Genomic DNA, 14,073 nt, shown 5'->3' on the forward strand with positions numbered 1-14,073 from the left:
AACATTCTGCCGAATGATGGGTGGCGGCATTCGCATCCCACCAAGTTCGATGAGCTCGAAACTATGAAACTTGCAGCGTCTGGCTCAAGAATGGGCGATCGCGAGTTCCAGCAGGAGGGGGGCAAGAAGTTGGCGCCCGATCCGACGGACAGCGACAGAGCTTTCGATGTGGAAGCAGCCCGATATGAAGTTCTGAAGTTCGGAATCTCTAATGAGAAACAAAGGGACAAGAGATTAAATGCGAAACAGCAGCTACTGGTTTCACTCGGCGCAAAGGTAGTCAACCGCGACAGCTTTTTCTTGTCCGAATCCAAGAACCAAGAATGATTCAAGGCTCCGCACCCAGCGTTCCAGTACTGATTCAGAGCCGGACGATTGGATTGGCTAACAGAATTCGAACGTTTTCCAGGCTCCAAAGAACAAGTACGTCAACTACAAGGAGCTCAAACGAGAGCTCAGCGAGAAGAGACAGAAGGAAGCCCTGCATGAGGTAAGCTAGTCGTCTGGGATGTGATTCTCCGAAGGACAAGCTCCCGTCCTAGAGAGAACATATATTCTCGAGGCATCAATGCGTTCACTCGATTCGAGGGTGCTGCTGGAGCTTAGCCAAATCCATGACCGAAAATCTCCCGATCCCGGCTCATTTCCAACTAACGGCAATCGAGCGTCCGGAAGTCAAGTGATCTCTGCTCTCATTCTAAAAGCATTCGCCGGGACTCATGAATGAAAAATAACAAGGCGCCGAAGCTCCGTTGTGGCCCGCCGCACAGTGGGGCTCAACCCGATCTTGGGCGGCAGAAACTATTCCTCCGAATCATTTGAGATCTCCGCATACCTCGAGCTCGATCCGGTCATCTTGGAGAACATCTAGAGATGGAGTCCAACGAAATCATGCTGTCGCTCCCCAATCGAATCTAGAAAACGGTCGGCCATCGAGTGTTCCCTCTAATTCCCGCCCCTTCCCTTTCCTGCTCTTCGAGCATGCTCTATTTCAATGAAGCAGGAAAATTCTCTCAGCGAAAACCTGTATTGAGTCACGGTCTCGTCAAAAATCGATCGCATGCTTCTATGTTGTTCGATGGCAACCTTGACTGGTGACTTGTGTGTAAGCATTCCATTATCCGGCTGTTCGTATTCGTTCATCGAGATTCGTTCATCTTCCATACACCACTGGAGATTTCTTCGACGGTGTTTTTGGAGAGCTTCCGATTTTTTTTCCGAGACTCTTTCCGGTCTCCGGTCGCGTGTAAGGCATTCGAGGCAGCATACAGCAATTGATCAGGTCCAGCCGACGATAGATGCCCACTTCTTTCCTTTAGTTCTCTCCGCCAAGTCTTGGGAGCTCTTCGATAGGCGCCCTCAGGGCCGGGTGTCCCAAGCATTTTTTCTTCCTCAAAAGGTGAAGGACAGGCTTGAAGCTCCACAGCTGGAGGTCCACATTTGCGCGACTCAAGACGAAAATAAGCATGTCATCGAGGCATTTTCCGCCGCGGAGCTCTATGAATTCCTCAGCGAATTCTTTCCCATTGATCACAAGTTGAAGATCTGTAAATTGCCCGCATTCACAATGCCGGAACTTGCCGAGCTTTTTATCGCGGGAATGGGAAGACGAAGGTTCGGAGAGGATTTCTTGCCCATTTGCGCGCCGTGGGCCGTGGGAAGCCCCCAGAATCACTTTTCTTTTGATGGAGAAGTTAGGCGAAAATGAGTGTTTCTTGAGACAGGAAGATGGTCGAGAAGAGACCTCGGAAATCGGTATCTGCACCAAAGAAGATCCTCATCGACTAGTTTATAACGTGTCCAGACTCACATTTAACGTCCGAATCCATTAAATTCCGATTTGATTTTACGCGATGCGAGAACAACGATGCGATGAGAAAATCAGACGTCCCGAGCGGAAAAGTCTCTCCTGAAAGGCCGCCGGCGAGAATCTTAGTCTCTCATGGCTAGGATCCTCACCGGCGGAGAGGCATGTTTTTTTGAAGTCCCCAGCTATCCTATTTCACGATGCGTCAATGTTTCCCGCGATTCTAGAATTTGAGTTTCTGCCGCCTAAAATCGGATTTGGCCCCACTGTGCGCCGTTGCAACGGTCCATGGTCCACCATATTCAGCAGACGCTACAGCTGTCGCCGTACCTACTTGAGAGCCCCCGAATCGAGAACCGTGAGGAAAAAAGTCGGGGACTCGGGAATCTCGAGTGATGTGGCTGGATACTTCTTGACGAGTGCAGCGTTTCGAGGATCAGAGCCGAGAAGATGAGAATAATTTTGTTCCCATCACAGGACCGTATCACCGCGGGATCGAGGGGAAATCAGCCAAGACGCGACAAGAAACGGAAACAGCGAGGGATCGACGTCACCGCAGGGTATGGGAAATTGAAGAATGGAGAGCTTGTTGTCGGCGCCGACGTCCGACGCACCATGAGGAAGGTCCAGCAGAACGCGAAACGGCGACGACAACAGCAAAATCCGGGCAGTCGGAGGACGAAATAAATTTACTTGCTCGATCTCGTTTTCGCTGTTCTTGGGAGGGCCAGGGTCCCGATTCCGGATGCATCATAACTGTAAGAATACACACAGGGTCATGGTCCAGAATCTAGATCAGGGATGCTCCAGGGGCGGAATGTGTGTCCGCGGTCTGAAGAGAAGTGTCCTTCCGGGATTCCTATGGTTGGGAAACTGAGTTGAGACTGAGGCTCCGCACGCGTTGAGCCGAGGGTTTCCCAAACAGGTGCTCCAGATGAGACATGAGACCGTGGCCGAATACTAAGGACACCGACGCATTCAGGGCATCGCGCCGAGTCCCCAGGAAGAGGACAGACTCCGATCGAAAATCGTTGACATTCTTTTTATTTCCAGCTCGGTAGAACTCGTGGAATATCTTCACACACTATTTACAGCACTCTTAGCTTCATCATTGCAGAGAATCACATGGAGTCGGAACAATGTAGCAACAGCTGCGTTCTCATTATGATTGGTTAGGATTCTATGAAGAAATCATGGATCGCATGGAGAGGAAGAATCGTTAGAATACGCCCGTGCATTTGTTCTTCGGCCATTCCTGAGATGAAGTCCCTTCCCGAGCTTGCTACGCGTGAGGAATCTCTGAGTCTGGAGTTAAGGCTACGTCGGGACTCCCGCGATCCTATGATATAGCGGACGGGCTTCGCTCTACATGGCGTTTGATGCATGGAATTCGGTGGGGGTGTTCCTCCCATGTTCTCACTTTCTTGATTTTTTAAACAACGAGACGACAATGAAAAATACGATGAGGGTTGTCGATTGAGATGAAGGAACTTGATGATGGTGGAATTGATGATCCGATGAGTAAACAACGAGCAAACAGTCGAGCGGACTCGGCACATTCACCTACTTTCTTGTGCTAGAACTGTCTCCATAACTCGGACCGCATCGAATGAGGGCGGGAATATAGGTACATTTTGCTACATTCGATGACGTCATCCTGAACAACCATCACTCCAGCCAGTCATTCAATAAATCAATCAGTCAATGAATCTATCAGTCAGCCTCTCGGTAAGTCAGTCATTCAGTCAATAATTCAATCAGTCAGTCAGTCGATGAATCGATCCGTCTATGAATCCAAATTTTCCTTCTCTCACAACGTGCTCGAGCAACAAGAAACGAGTTTTCCTACATCAACGACTGTTCTGTCATTTACGCATATTAAATTAAGGGTAGTCAACAAAACGAGTTATGTGCGAGTCTTTACGTTTCGGCGCAACGTAGGCAACATGAGTCGCGATGATATCGATCTGAGTGATGATCTCTTTCTTAATAATATAATGGTACTCTGACGTCCCCTCGCTCTGTTTGGTTGTATGCAGGAGGTATAATTAATAATCACTATTCAAACTGCCAGACGGAGCGGTCTCAAACAATTATCGTCACCCGCAATCTCGAAGCTGGGGAACAATGCGATTCGAGTCGGGAGCAGAATGATTGTTTTTTGTGTTTAGGAGTCCTACTCCACTCTGATAGCTTTTTTTCAGGCAATAAGTGTCCTCTGTCCGTGCTTCACTCCGCACAGCAGCCGCGGAGCCGCAGGCATTTCCGGGATGTTATTTCCTCTGTCCGTAGTAGAACTCGTAGACTTCGTTGATAGCTTTGCACCAGCGGAGAGCGTAGCCCTCCGGATCCTCCAAATTGTACGTGCGGTTGGGCTGTTTGTGACAATCAGAAACTTGGATTTATTCGAGCACAAGCGCTGGGTGCATATGCGGGGCGAGACAAAGCATTCCCTGAATAGACCGAAGTCCCAGACGAACGTTCGCCCCATCGATAAAGGCAGGAACACGTGACTCACCGTATGAACGAAGAACGTCTTGAAGTTCTTCGGTTCTGGATTCAGTGCTGGCGACCAGGGTATTTCACCTTTCCGCACCATTTTCTCGGGATCTACGTAGTAGAGGTGAGGGCCCGTGGTGAGTAACAGCATCCGCCTGAGGGCGAAATCGAATATTTTAGAGTCGTGGAATTTTCTGATCTCCAGTGATCCATTTTAGCACGTCGATAGTCAATCGTCGGCTCACCTTCTGGGGAAAAGACCTTTCTTCTTATCGACCATCCCTTTCTTTAGGATGAGATTCCCTTCCACGAATCGATGCCACTCGCTCTTGCATCTCTGTTCCGTCAGTCTGCTTTCTTCGTCTTCTGGGGTGAAATCCATGACTCCGTTCCGTATCACTGGTTTCGAGGACTCAGCTGTGCTCGGGGTCGCCTGGAAAAGTCGCGCGAACGATGAAACTCCCCGCCTAGTACAGTCGCAGATCGCGGAGGAAAACAGTCCTCGATAAGCTAAACAGCTCTACATGAGGGGAGTTTTTTTCTTCTTTCTGGCGGAGCTCGCCTACACGAGATTCCACCGACTGGATACGGGGGAAGTCTGCCCCGTACATTTATCATACAAAAGGTTTTGGGACCAGAAAGTCGTGGAGAGACTGAATGCGCGCGCGAACGATTGATGACTCACATTTTCTGGCGAATTACTTTCGCCCAACCGCAAGCCCAATAATCTGCTGATTTGTCGCTCATCTAATCCTGGCATGGAGACGAGATCCCAATTCGTTTCTTCGGTTCCCGGTAGGAATGGTACTATTTGAGGTGGTTCTTGGAGGTGAATATTATCAATGTCCAATTGAGCATAAAATGGATCTCTTTGGAGGTCTGCGATCGTCGCTCGCTCCTTAGGTTCGAGTTTGAGTAGGAGTTCCACCAAGCGTTTCGCTTCGAGATCAAAATCATCAGGAAAATTGTATTCCAACTTCAGAATACTTTGGAAGATTGCGTAATCGGCTCCTCTGCAAATCGGGAGTCAGTTTTCATTGCTGATGTCTCGAGCGCTCTCTGTCCACATCAGATATTGGAGATCTATTAAAACCCATGCCTTAAACGCGTACCTCATCGTTCGCTGCAGAGATCGAAATGGGGGTAGGCCGGAAACCATCTGATAAATAATGCAGCCCAGGGCCCAGAGATCCATAGCCGGCGAGATAGGCCCGTCCGTCAACACTTCCGGGCTTACGTATTGAGCGGTTCCTGGAAGGGAGAATGTGATTTATGCAACATCCAAGCCTGCCGTACGGAAGATCTCGGATCCGCGCAGAAATGAATTTTATACAAACTATTAGCTTGCGACTTTACGGACCGACGAATGAATTCCTTTTTTTCTCCTCGTTGCCGCGGGATTCTCTTCGTCGTCTGGTGAAAGAACTGGAGCTTCGTTGGTCTGAGCTTCCGCCTGCTCCATCGGTTGCACTCGGAACTCATCCGGGTCTCCGCTTTCCTTGAAGGGACAGATTCCGATCAGTGAAAGGAACGTGGAAAGAATCAGTGAGAGGGACGGTTCGACAGGTATTCCCCCTGTCGAATGTCCCTTGCGTATTCCATCCTGAGCTTACATGACTCTGTGATGCTGGTAAAATACGAGCGCTGCCGAAATCTGTGAGCATGATGTGCATTTTGTCGGTCATCAGAATGTTCTCCGGTTTTAAATCCCTGTGCACAACTCCGGCTTGATGCAGATATTTCAGGGCGCACATGATTTCGCCCGAGTAGAATCTCGTACAATCCATATTGAAATTACCCACTTTGTGGATATATTTCAACAAGTCGCCTGTGTTTGAAAATAAAACACACATTGAACCCAGGGATTACCGAGGACATGACGATTCTCGTGATTAGATTTAGAGGATATCGATGCCGATGTAGGTGCTAACCGTTTTTAGCGTAGGTGATCACGAAATACAAACGATCTTCGTCTTGGAACGAGCATTTCAGTTGGACCACGAGTGGCGATGGCTTTTTCACCAATTGCGACAAGATATGTTTTTCGCGGAGTACGGCCGGTTTTTTGTTTTCTCTCAATATGTGAAGTTTTTCGCAAACTTTGACTGTAGAGGCGAAAACTCTCATTAGGCTTCCAGAAAGAACTGATGACATATAGCAGTTAACGAACGATTCGGACTCAGCCGGAAGATCGACGAGAATATTTCCCTCTAGAAGCCCAACATGGAGTTCTCTGGTCAACTCACTTGCGTATTCCTCATTGGATTTGAGCTCTTTCGTGAGGTAGACTGTTGAAAACGATCCTTCACCAATGACTTTCCCGAACAAGAAATCCTTCACCGTGGGTTTAGCAGCAGCAGCGTTACCCCCTCTCGCGTCCGGCATGGTTCTGGAAAGCAGTACAACTCTTCACAAGAGTCTCACGACAGCCGACGGAGATCTAGCCGTCACTTCGAGAGCATTGAAAGGCTACGGAGACGCGTCATTGGGCTCTCCGAAGAACACGTGAATTCCACGGCAGCACCGCTCTTCTAGCTCACCGGAAATCTATGTGCTTTGTGCGTCGAATCGGGAGGGATCGTCAGAACGATTTGCGTATCGACGTCATTTGACGTTAGGAAAACATGCTCCCAATATTTCGAAATCGATTGAAGCGAGAGAAATGATATTTGGAGATGTCTGGAGCTCACTACGCTGGCTGTCACTATACACGCCGCATGATATGGATCCTGGAGCTGAACTCGATGATGAGGAGAAATCTAAATATCCGACAATGCAGGACGCGAACAGAGAGCTTGATCGAATTTCGATTGTAGAAAGAGACCAGTCATGCCTTTCCGCATCGGTACCACCAAGCAGCAGTCGCACTACTAACTGGTCACACAAACAGAGAGATATTTTCCGCACCCGGTTCCGGTGAGACTATTCGCTCGATCCAGATTGATGCGCTCCAGATTATTGACGAGCTTAAATTGAATCGCCAAACTCTGCTCTCCTCTTAAACAAATAGAATCGTTGTTCTTCTCGAGCGCGATGTTGTTGTTGTCGCCGTCGAACTGCTGCTGTGGTGTGTGTCGCATGGAGTAAGAAGTATGGGCCTCTCTCACTCCCGTCGCTCCTCCATCGCGGAGGACATCCCAATTCGACATAAAATCCCCAGGGACCGTAAAAAGGACGTTCCTGCGGAGCGCAGAAAGGCTTCGGGATGAGCTTGCCTGCCTCAGCAATTATGAGGACGCGGAGGATGGCAATCTCATGAAAGATTCTGAAGCCCGAGTCGATCATCAGCAGCGGTTGCAGACGAATGTTCGTCCGATGCTGATGATGATGATCCCTGCTTGGGGTCGGCGAATTCCCGTGATTCGCTCACTCAAACAGTTTGTCAACCAGAGCACTTCGTTCCAAACCGAAGAAGGGAAGTAATCAATAAAAAGAGAGCTTTCAGAGATCGTTTCTGAGAAATTAGCCCGTCAAACCGAAGTCATGGCCCACCACTGATCCTCCTTGTGGTCGATAGATGTCGAGGCGCCCCGCTAGACATGGTGTACCGAATGAATTTCATCGGATTGCTACGGTCCGAGGCTGCTGGTGGATCAAAAAGTAGGAAAACCGTCTAGTGTTTCCTTCTAGCATTCCACCCGCCTGAAAGGAGCCAGGGCAACCCGATGAGGACCTCAACCAATCGAGGATCCACTCTTGCGAACAGCGCGGCGCCATCACCTGCGAAAGGTGGAATTTGACTTCGCTGCCATCTTCCCGACCACCTCGATTTCGGACGTGTTTGTGTGAAACCACTGCTTCTGAGGCTCGTCCACCGCTGCCCTGGATGACCTGCCCAGCTAATGACAGCATCTTGCCTCCCCGAATCGTTGCTTTATTGGCAAGCCTGTGTGCCCGAGAATATATATTTGGAGCCGGCTTCTCGATCGTTCTGGTTGTTTTGAGATTGGCATGCTCCTTGAGCGAGCCAACACAGCCTCTTCGTCCAATGAATCCGTCTCCGCGCCGTGGATAAGGATGGAAAACTGCAGCTCGCTTATCCAGCGGTACACCGGGCAGCGGTCCCCGCCGATTCCGAACATCGTTCTTCGATACAGAAAGGGCCCGCAGGCCAGGCGTTCACACTAAGTCTCCACAGTATTTGTTGCCTCGTCGGAGCCCACTCCGCAGATCCACCTGCTCAACAAAGACTTACCCTTGGCCTGCCCTCCTACGATAGGTTGATGCCTTCCAACCTGCCTGACCTGGGGCCCACCGCTTCGGGAGGGAGCCCGAGCAGCAAAATTCGGAACCGAGGTTCTCGCGCCGAAGGTCGCGCTAGCTTCTAGCTACCTAGTCCAGTACCCCGAGCCCCACGGGTAGCAGGCTGCTCAAAGTTTTACGCCAGGGGGGAAAAGAGGTTTGAGTAATCAAGGAGTGAAACCCTCACCCTACTCCGCGCGTCCGCCTTCTGCAGGAGCATGGCTTTCCGATATTCGCCTGCGCGCTAATCAGGCTGGGCGAAAGTCTCCGAAAAAATACGCTCGTCGCTCGATTGCCATCAGACAGAAATCACCGTCGAATCCTATCGACTCGTCTGCGACCGTGGAACCCCCGCAATTTTTTTTTCGGAAGACGACTTAGCGACCCCGTTCCTCACGTTTCCCGGGATGACTACTCCGATTCTTACGTCCCACATCTCTTGGAGAATGCTGCTGCTGCTGCTTTCATGCCTCTGTCTGCATATCGAATCCGGCAGCAGAAATCGGCGCTCGAATCAGCGCCAAAGCGCCCATAGAGAAGGATCATTGTCATCATGAGCATAAGCCTGTGTGTCTTCTTGTGGTGAGGAGAATGAAGGCCTAAGCTTTGATATAGTGTGGTGCTTCACTGACTTGAAGGCAATAACGCTATCAAGACTGAAGTGCCCCGAGGAAAAGTCATCTGGACGTTGCTCGGCTTCATCGTGAGAGGATTACCAGATCACCATAGGGAGTGAAAGCTTATTTTGTTGAGGTGACTATACAGATGTTTGTTGCTACATGGCATTGCCACAGTTATTCCTCGATGTAGGTAACATAGAGTGGTTCGTGCACGTTAGCCGTCGCTCACGTGAAGACGACTGGCGACGTTCTCGTGTCGGAGTTCTGGCCCTGATGTCCCTCCGGGGCGTTTTCGTGAACTCATTATCGATGCCTTCCTAATCGTTCCATCGATCGTGCTTCGAATGCACTAGCATGAGTGTAAAGTCTGTAAACAATGGAGGGTAGACTTCCCTTGGCGGCGTTCTACACCTTGCTACCGTCTTCACTTTCTGTTCTGGATGACTTATTTCTCGGAGGAGGGTTTCATCGAAGCACATATTGGAAGAGGAACGAGCAGTTGGGCTAACATCTGATCTAGAACGCCGCTGGACCTCTCCAATCAAGAACTTCCTGTCTATTCATCGTGTACAATCGATCGAATTTGATGTTGAGTACGCCTTCGTAATCGCAGAATAGCTTGCTCGACTCGTCTCAAAATTCTTGATAAGGGATGCCCACCGGCTTGCATCGGCCGACCTTTAAGGCTGCCTGCGGAAAATACGAAAAGACACGCTCGAAAACTAAAAGATTTACGATCTTCCGTTCACAGATATACGTTAAAACAAGGATCCGCTATGGTGATTCAACCGGAGAACATAGACCTATTGAAAACTTGGCTCAAGAGTTGTCTCGTTGTGTCTTACGGTTGGGGAAGTGACTGCGACAACTTGACGAAATATGTTGTGGCCTTAGTGAGAAAAGCGAAAACTACCGATGATTTGAAGAAACAATGTGGAAGCAACCTAGAGGTGAGAATCCGACGCGGTACGAGCATCGTGTCCTGGCTCATGCTGCGCTCGGGCACTCGGCACTCGCCCTCCTAAGCGGGATGTACTCCGTATCGGTGATGTCGACTAGCTGATCCTGGCAGCGGAGGTCCCGAATCACGATCTCTCTCCCCCTTCCAGGTTTTCTTCAGAGACAACACTCAGAAGTTTGTGACGGAGTTGTGCGGATGTATAGAGAGCAAATCTTATATGCAACCCTACGGCTCGCCGGCCGCAGCGCTCGTTGAGAAGCTAGAGGATGTTGCTTTTATTGTTGACAAAAAACCCGATCCCATGCTCAAGGAGCGAGAGCGATCTCGGAGTCGGAGCCCCAGGAGGAAATCTAGATCTCCGAAGCGATCTAGATCTCCTCCATCGAGACGATTTCGGTATGTAGCTGTATCCCTATCCTTCCCCCTTAATTTCTCCTCCTTGTAGAATAGCCGCCTCCGATTTGGCTCAATGTCGTGGTGCGACGCAGGTGCCTCTAGCTCTTCCGATGCGTTCCCGTCTAATATTCTACATCCGTCCACAGGAGTCGATCTCGTTCTCGATCAAGGGAGCGTCACAGACGGAAGCGCTCGCGTTCGCCAAGACGGAGACGCTATTCCCGATCGAGGTCCCCTCCTCCAGCTTCTAACTCGGCGGCAGCGACCACGAGTGCGGCTTCGAGGCGAACTCCGCCGCGGGATTTACGCGATACCTTAATTCGTAAACAGTGCGGACCCCAACCCGGCATGCCACCTAGACAGCGCTGCCGAGACTTCGATGAACAAGGATTCTGCATCCAAGGAGAATTGTGTCCGTTCGACCACGGGAGCGATCCGGTAATTTTGGACTCGACGGTCCCGCCGCCTTACAACCCCATGAGGGGTCCGGTCGCTCCGGTGGTCCCAGAGTACAACCCCATGGAGCCGGAAATGCGACATCCACCTCCGAGTTTCAACAACTGGAACTATCAACCAGGTCCGCCGGCCGGGGGGCCGATGGGCATGAACCACGGTCATCATCGAGAGGCGATGAGCACCGTGAGAAACGTGACTCCCTTACCGAGGTCGAACGTCGGAGCGCAAGGCGATGTACAGAAACCGAGGTTCCAACGAGGTACAGAGCTCGAAGTTCGAAAAATTCCCCGGGCTCAAAATAATATCGCAACCCTGAACGAGTTCTTCTCCAAGTTCGGAACCGTCACGAACATTCAAGTAAACTTCCAAGGCTGTCCCGAAAGCGCTCTGGTCAGTTTTTCGAATCACGGCGAAGCGAACGCAGCGTACAGATCTCCAGAAGCAGTGCTGGGAAATCGCTTCATTCGTCTCTTCTGGCACAACACGTCGTCTGGAAACGTCCAGCAATCGAACCAAAACCCACACTGGATGAACAACAACAATAACAATTCCGGTTCATTAGCGCACAGACATCCAGCTCCTCCCGGCGCGTTGAGGGACATCCAAGGCGGGGGCAAACAGCACGCGAGAAAAGACGACGGACCTCCCGCGAAAAAAATGGCCAAACCCAACCCCGAGTCAATGAAGAAAGACAACCAAGCTGAGAAATCCAAGCAATTCGTTCATCAGAAAGGCCATCTCATCGATCAGTATCTCGAAAAGCAGCGAATACTCAAAGAAAAACTGGAGAAATGTCAGACGGAAGGAGAAAAAGAAGAGATCCAGCATCTCATCAAAAACCTATCCGACATTGTAGAGAGCTTCCAATCGAAAACGACCAGCGGCCCCCTGATGTCAGAGATTCAGACTGAAAAGGAGCTGCTGGACGCCGAGCTCGATGTCTACCGTCAGATCCAGGAGGGTACGCCAGCCGAGTCGAAAGAAATCAAGTTCAAGCTGAATGCATTGCGTCGCCGAGCGAAGACCCTCGGCTTGATCGACAGCGCCAACGCATGGCACGGCAAAATGGCTCACAAAAATCTCCTCCTGGCGCACCAGCCGAAACCCAAACTTCAGCCCGCCCAGCTGCAACTCGATAAACGCACGAAAGTCGTGGCGGTTCAGGCTGGCGACCTGGAAATGGCCGGTCTATGTAAGCACTTTTCGCGTTTCGGGAAAATTCTCAACGTCACCGAAGAGGGCGTGGGTGCGGAAAAAGTATTCGTGTTCACTTTCGCGACGAGGAAGTTCGCCGAGACGGCTGTCAACAGGGGTTCGCACTTTCGGGGAATCACTCTCAAATGGAGCTGGAAACAAGAAGAGGAGCCTGCTTCGAACTCCGAACTGAGTCATCCCCCTCCGACCGGGAACGATCAGAAGAAAGCCATTAGCGAAATTGATGCTAGTCACCGAGATTCGTCAGCGATTGGAGAATCTGATGCCCTTCTCGCAGAAGACGATGAGGCCGAAGATGAGGAAGGCCCTCGTTCGTGGAGACATTAATCGTCGTTCCGACAGGGAAACCGACCACCGACGTGCATGCTCGTCGGATTCACGATGGACGACGACTATTCGGCAACTCACTCGACGTATGTTCCGCGTTCGGGACGGAGAGCTCGAACGTTGGCGACCTCCGACACCGTCATCTCCATCCATCCATCAACCATTGGATGAATGGATAATTGACGGAGCATTCTCTGGTCTGACCGATCTATTGACTGATTTTACGAAATATCAGACTGTCCTGCGGGTATCGACTCGGATTGTCACCTACCGTGCGTTTGACCAATGAGTGAGTCTCCGGATCGAAATCTGTCGGTAGTTGCTCAGAGAGTCAAGGAGCGGTCTGCCATCATCTAATCAAATCATCTATCTGTTTATGTGCTCGTTAACCAGGGCACGTCGGAACGGGCAAAGTGAATCGGGAGTGTCATGGGCTGAAATTGTCAGACTCGACCGGCTTAGGGCTGACGGCATTGTTTCACTTCGCTTGTTGTTTCCTATGAGAATAGTCAAAGAGCAACCAGTACCGGACACGGAAACTTGTTAAAAATGAGCGTCGTCAACGTTGAATAAGAGCTCAAGGCTTTCATCGGAGGCTTCAGCTCATCGGATCAGCCTTTTGGAGCACACTCACAAGGGGATCTCGTGAGGAGCAGGCTGACCGATGAGGGATATTTTGAACACTCGAACCAAACGCGGACGAATTCCTGAAGCGGCGGAGGGGGCTGCAGCAAGTCAAGAAGATTTCTCGGAGGAACGGGAGAACGTTGTACAGCTCGAATATTGCGCCATCGGTATCTCGATCTCTCCAGCAAATAGATTGATCCGATCAATCTATAATTGAAGCCACAAACTTCATGATTTTCACTTTGTATTATCAAACTGTACCATTTCTTTAATGATCTTGAATAAAATTTGAAACTCTCGGCAAGAACAGCATTCGAAAAAAAAATGGTCGAGACTGAAGTCGAGAAAAAATGAGCGACGGAGACAAACCGAAAGATCCTCAAGGACTTCTAATCCTGAGCAAAGTCACTGGATGAAAAAGAAATTCAATGAACTGCAGTGACCGACGAGTATGCGAGAATAACTTTCGGCTGAAGAGCGTTTCGAATCGGAAACCAAACATGTTGGACTTTTCATTCGTAGGTAGAGCTCCCGGTCGTGCGCTAGGTGACCGTCATCCTTTGTTGGACCTCCAGGCAATCATGATTACTTTGTTTCATTGAGACTATCCACCTTTGAGGTATCGGGACGGACGAGGTCACTCTTGCTGAGGTTCAGGTGCGAAGGCTCGAAATTCGCCCGAAGACCAACGGACGGATCTTTTCGGGAACGGACAGATTCTGACCTCCCGACAGGTATCTGGCGGATCTCGATGCGTCTCGATGAGTTTTACGGTCGAGATTTGACTTCCGGATCGCACAGACGAAGAGCGCGAGAAAAATTCTATCTTCCTCCCCCCTCTCCCTCCAATGCTCATGTCAGATGCGCATTCCTCCTTGCAATCGTCGAACGGGACATATCGCCCGCTGCAAGCTCATTCCGAC

The 14,073-nt window shown here is 50.3% G+C and overlaps 3 protein-coding genes across 3 annotated transcripts; 2 read left to right on the top strand and 1 right to left on the bottom strand.

Moving 5' to 3' along the window:
- Positions 1-90: 90 nt before the first annotated feature.
- Positions 91-2,494, top strand: LOC114828560 (uncharacterized protein C1orf131). Its single transcript, XM_029113132.1, has 4 exons — positions 91-276; positions 410-490; positions 1,419-1,468; positions 2,323-2,494. The coding sequence occupies exons 1-4, from the start codon at positions 91-93 to the stop codon at positions 2,492-2,494; spliced, it is 489 nt and encodes a 162-aa protein (XP_028968965.1).
- Positions 2,495-3,462: 968 nt separating this feature from the next.
- Positions 3,463-7,356, bottom strand: Pdk1 (Phosphoinositide-dependent kinase 1). The gene is made up of 10 exons (XM_029113133.1): positions 7,214-7,356; positions 6,553-6,695; positions 6,238-6,411; positions 5,920-6,134; positions 5,667-5,688; positions 5,413-5,557; positions 4,992-5,319; positions 4,552-4,739; positions 4,326-4,461; positions 3,463-4,182 (listed from the first exon to the last, which is right to left on the bottom strand). Exons 2-10 carry the CDS (start codon positions 6,689-6,691, stop codon positions 4,081-4,083), a joined length of 1,449 nt encoding a protein of 482 aa, XP_028968966.1. The 5' UTR covers positions 6,692-6,695; positions 7,214-7,356; the 3' UTR covers positions 3,463-4,080.
- A 1,753-nt stretch (positions 7,357-9,109) lies between these two features.
- On the top strand, positions 9,110-12,684 carry swm (Zinc finger protein swm). The gene is made up of 4 exons (XM_018641854.1): positions 9,110-9,301; positions 9,920-10,118; positions 10,278-10,525; positions 10,672-12,684. The coding sequence occupies exons 2-4, from the start codon at positions 9,945-9,947 to the stop codon at positions 12,521-12,523; spliced, it is 2,274 nt and encodes a 757-aa protein (XP_018497370.1). The 5' UTR covers positions 9,110-9,301; positions 9,920-9,944; the 3' UTR covers positions 12,524-12,684.
- The last annotated feature ends 1,389 nt before the right edge of the window (positions 12,685-14,073 follow it).

The sequence above is a fragment of the Galendromus occidentalis genome, unplaced genomic scaffold (genome assembly GCF_000255335.2).
Source record: "Galendromus occidentalis unplaced genomic scaffold, Mocc_1.1 scf7180000076336, whole genome shotgun sequence".
Taxonomy (NCBI): Eukaryota; Metazoa; Arthropoda; class Arachnida; order Mesostigmata; family Phytoseiidae; genus Galendromus; species Galendromus occidentalis.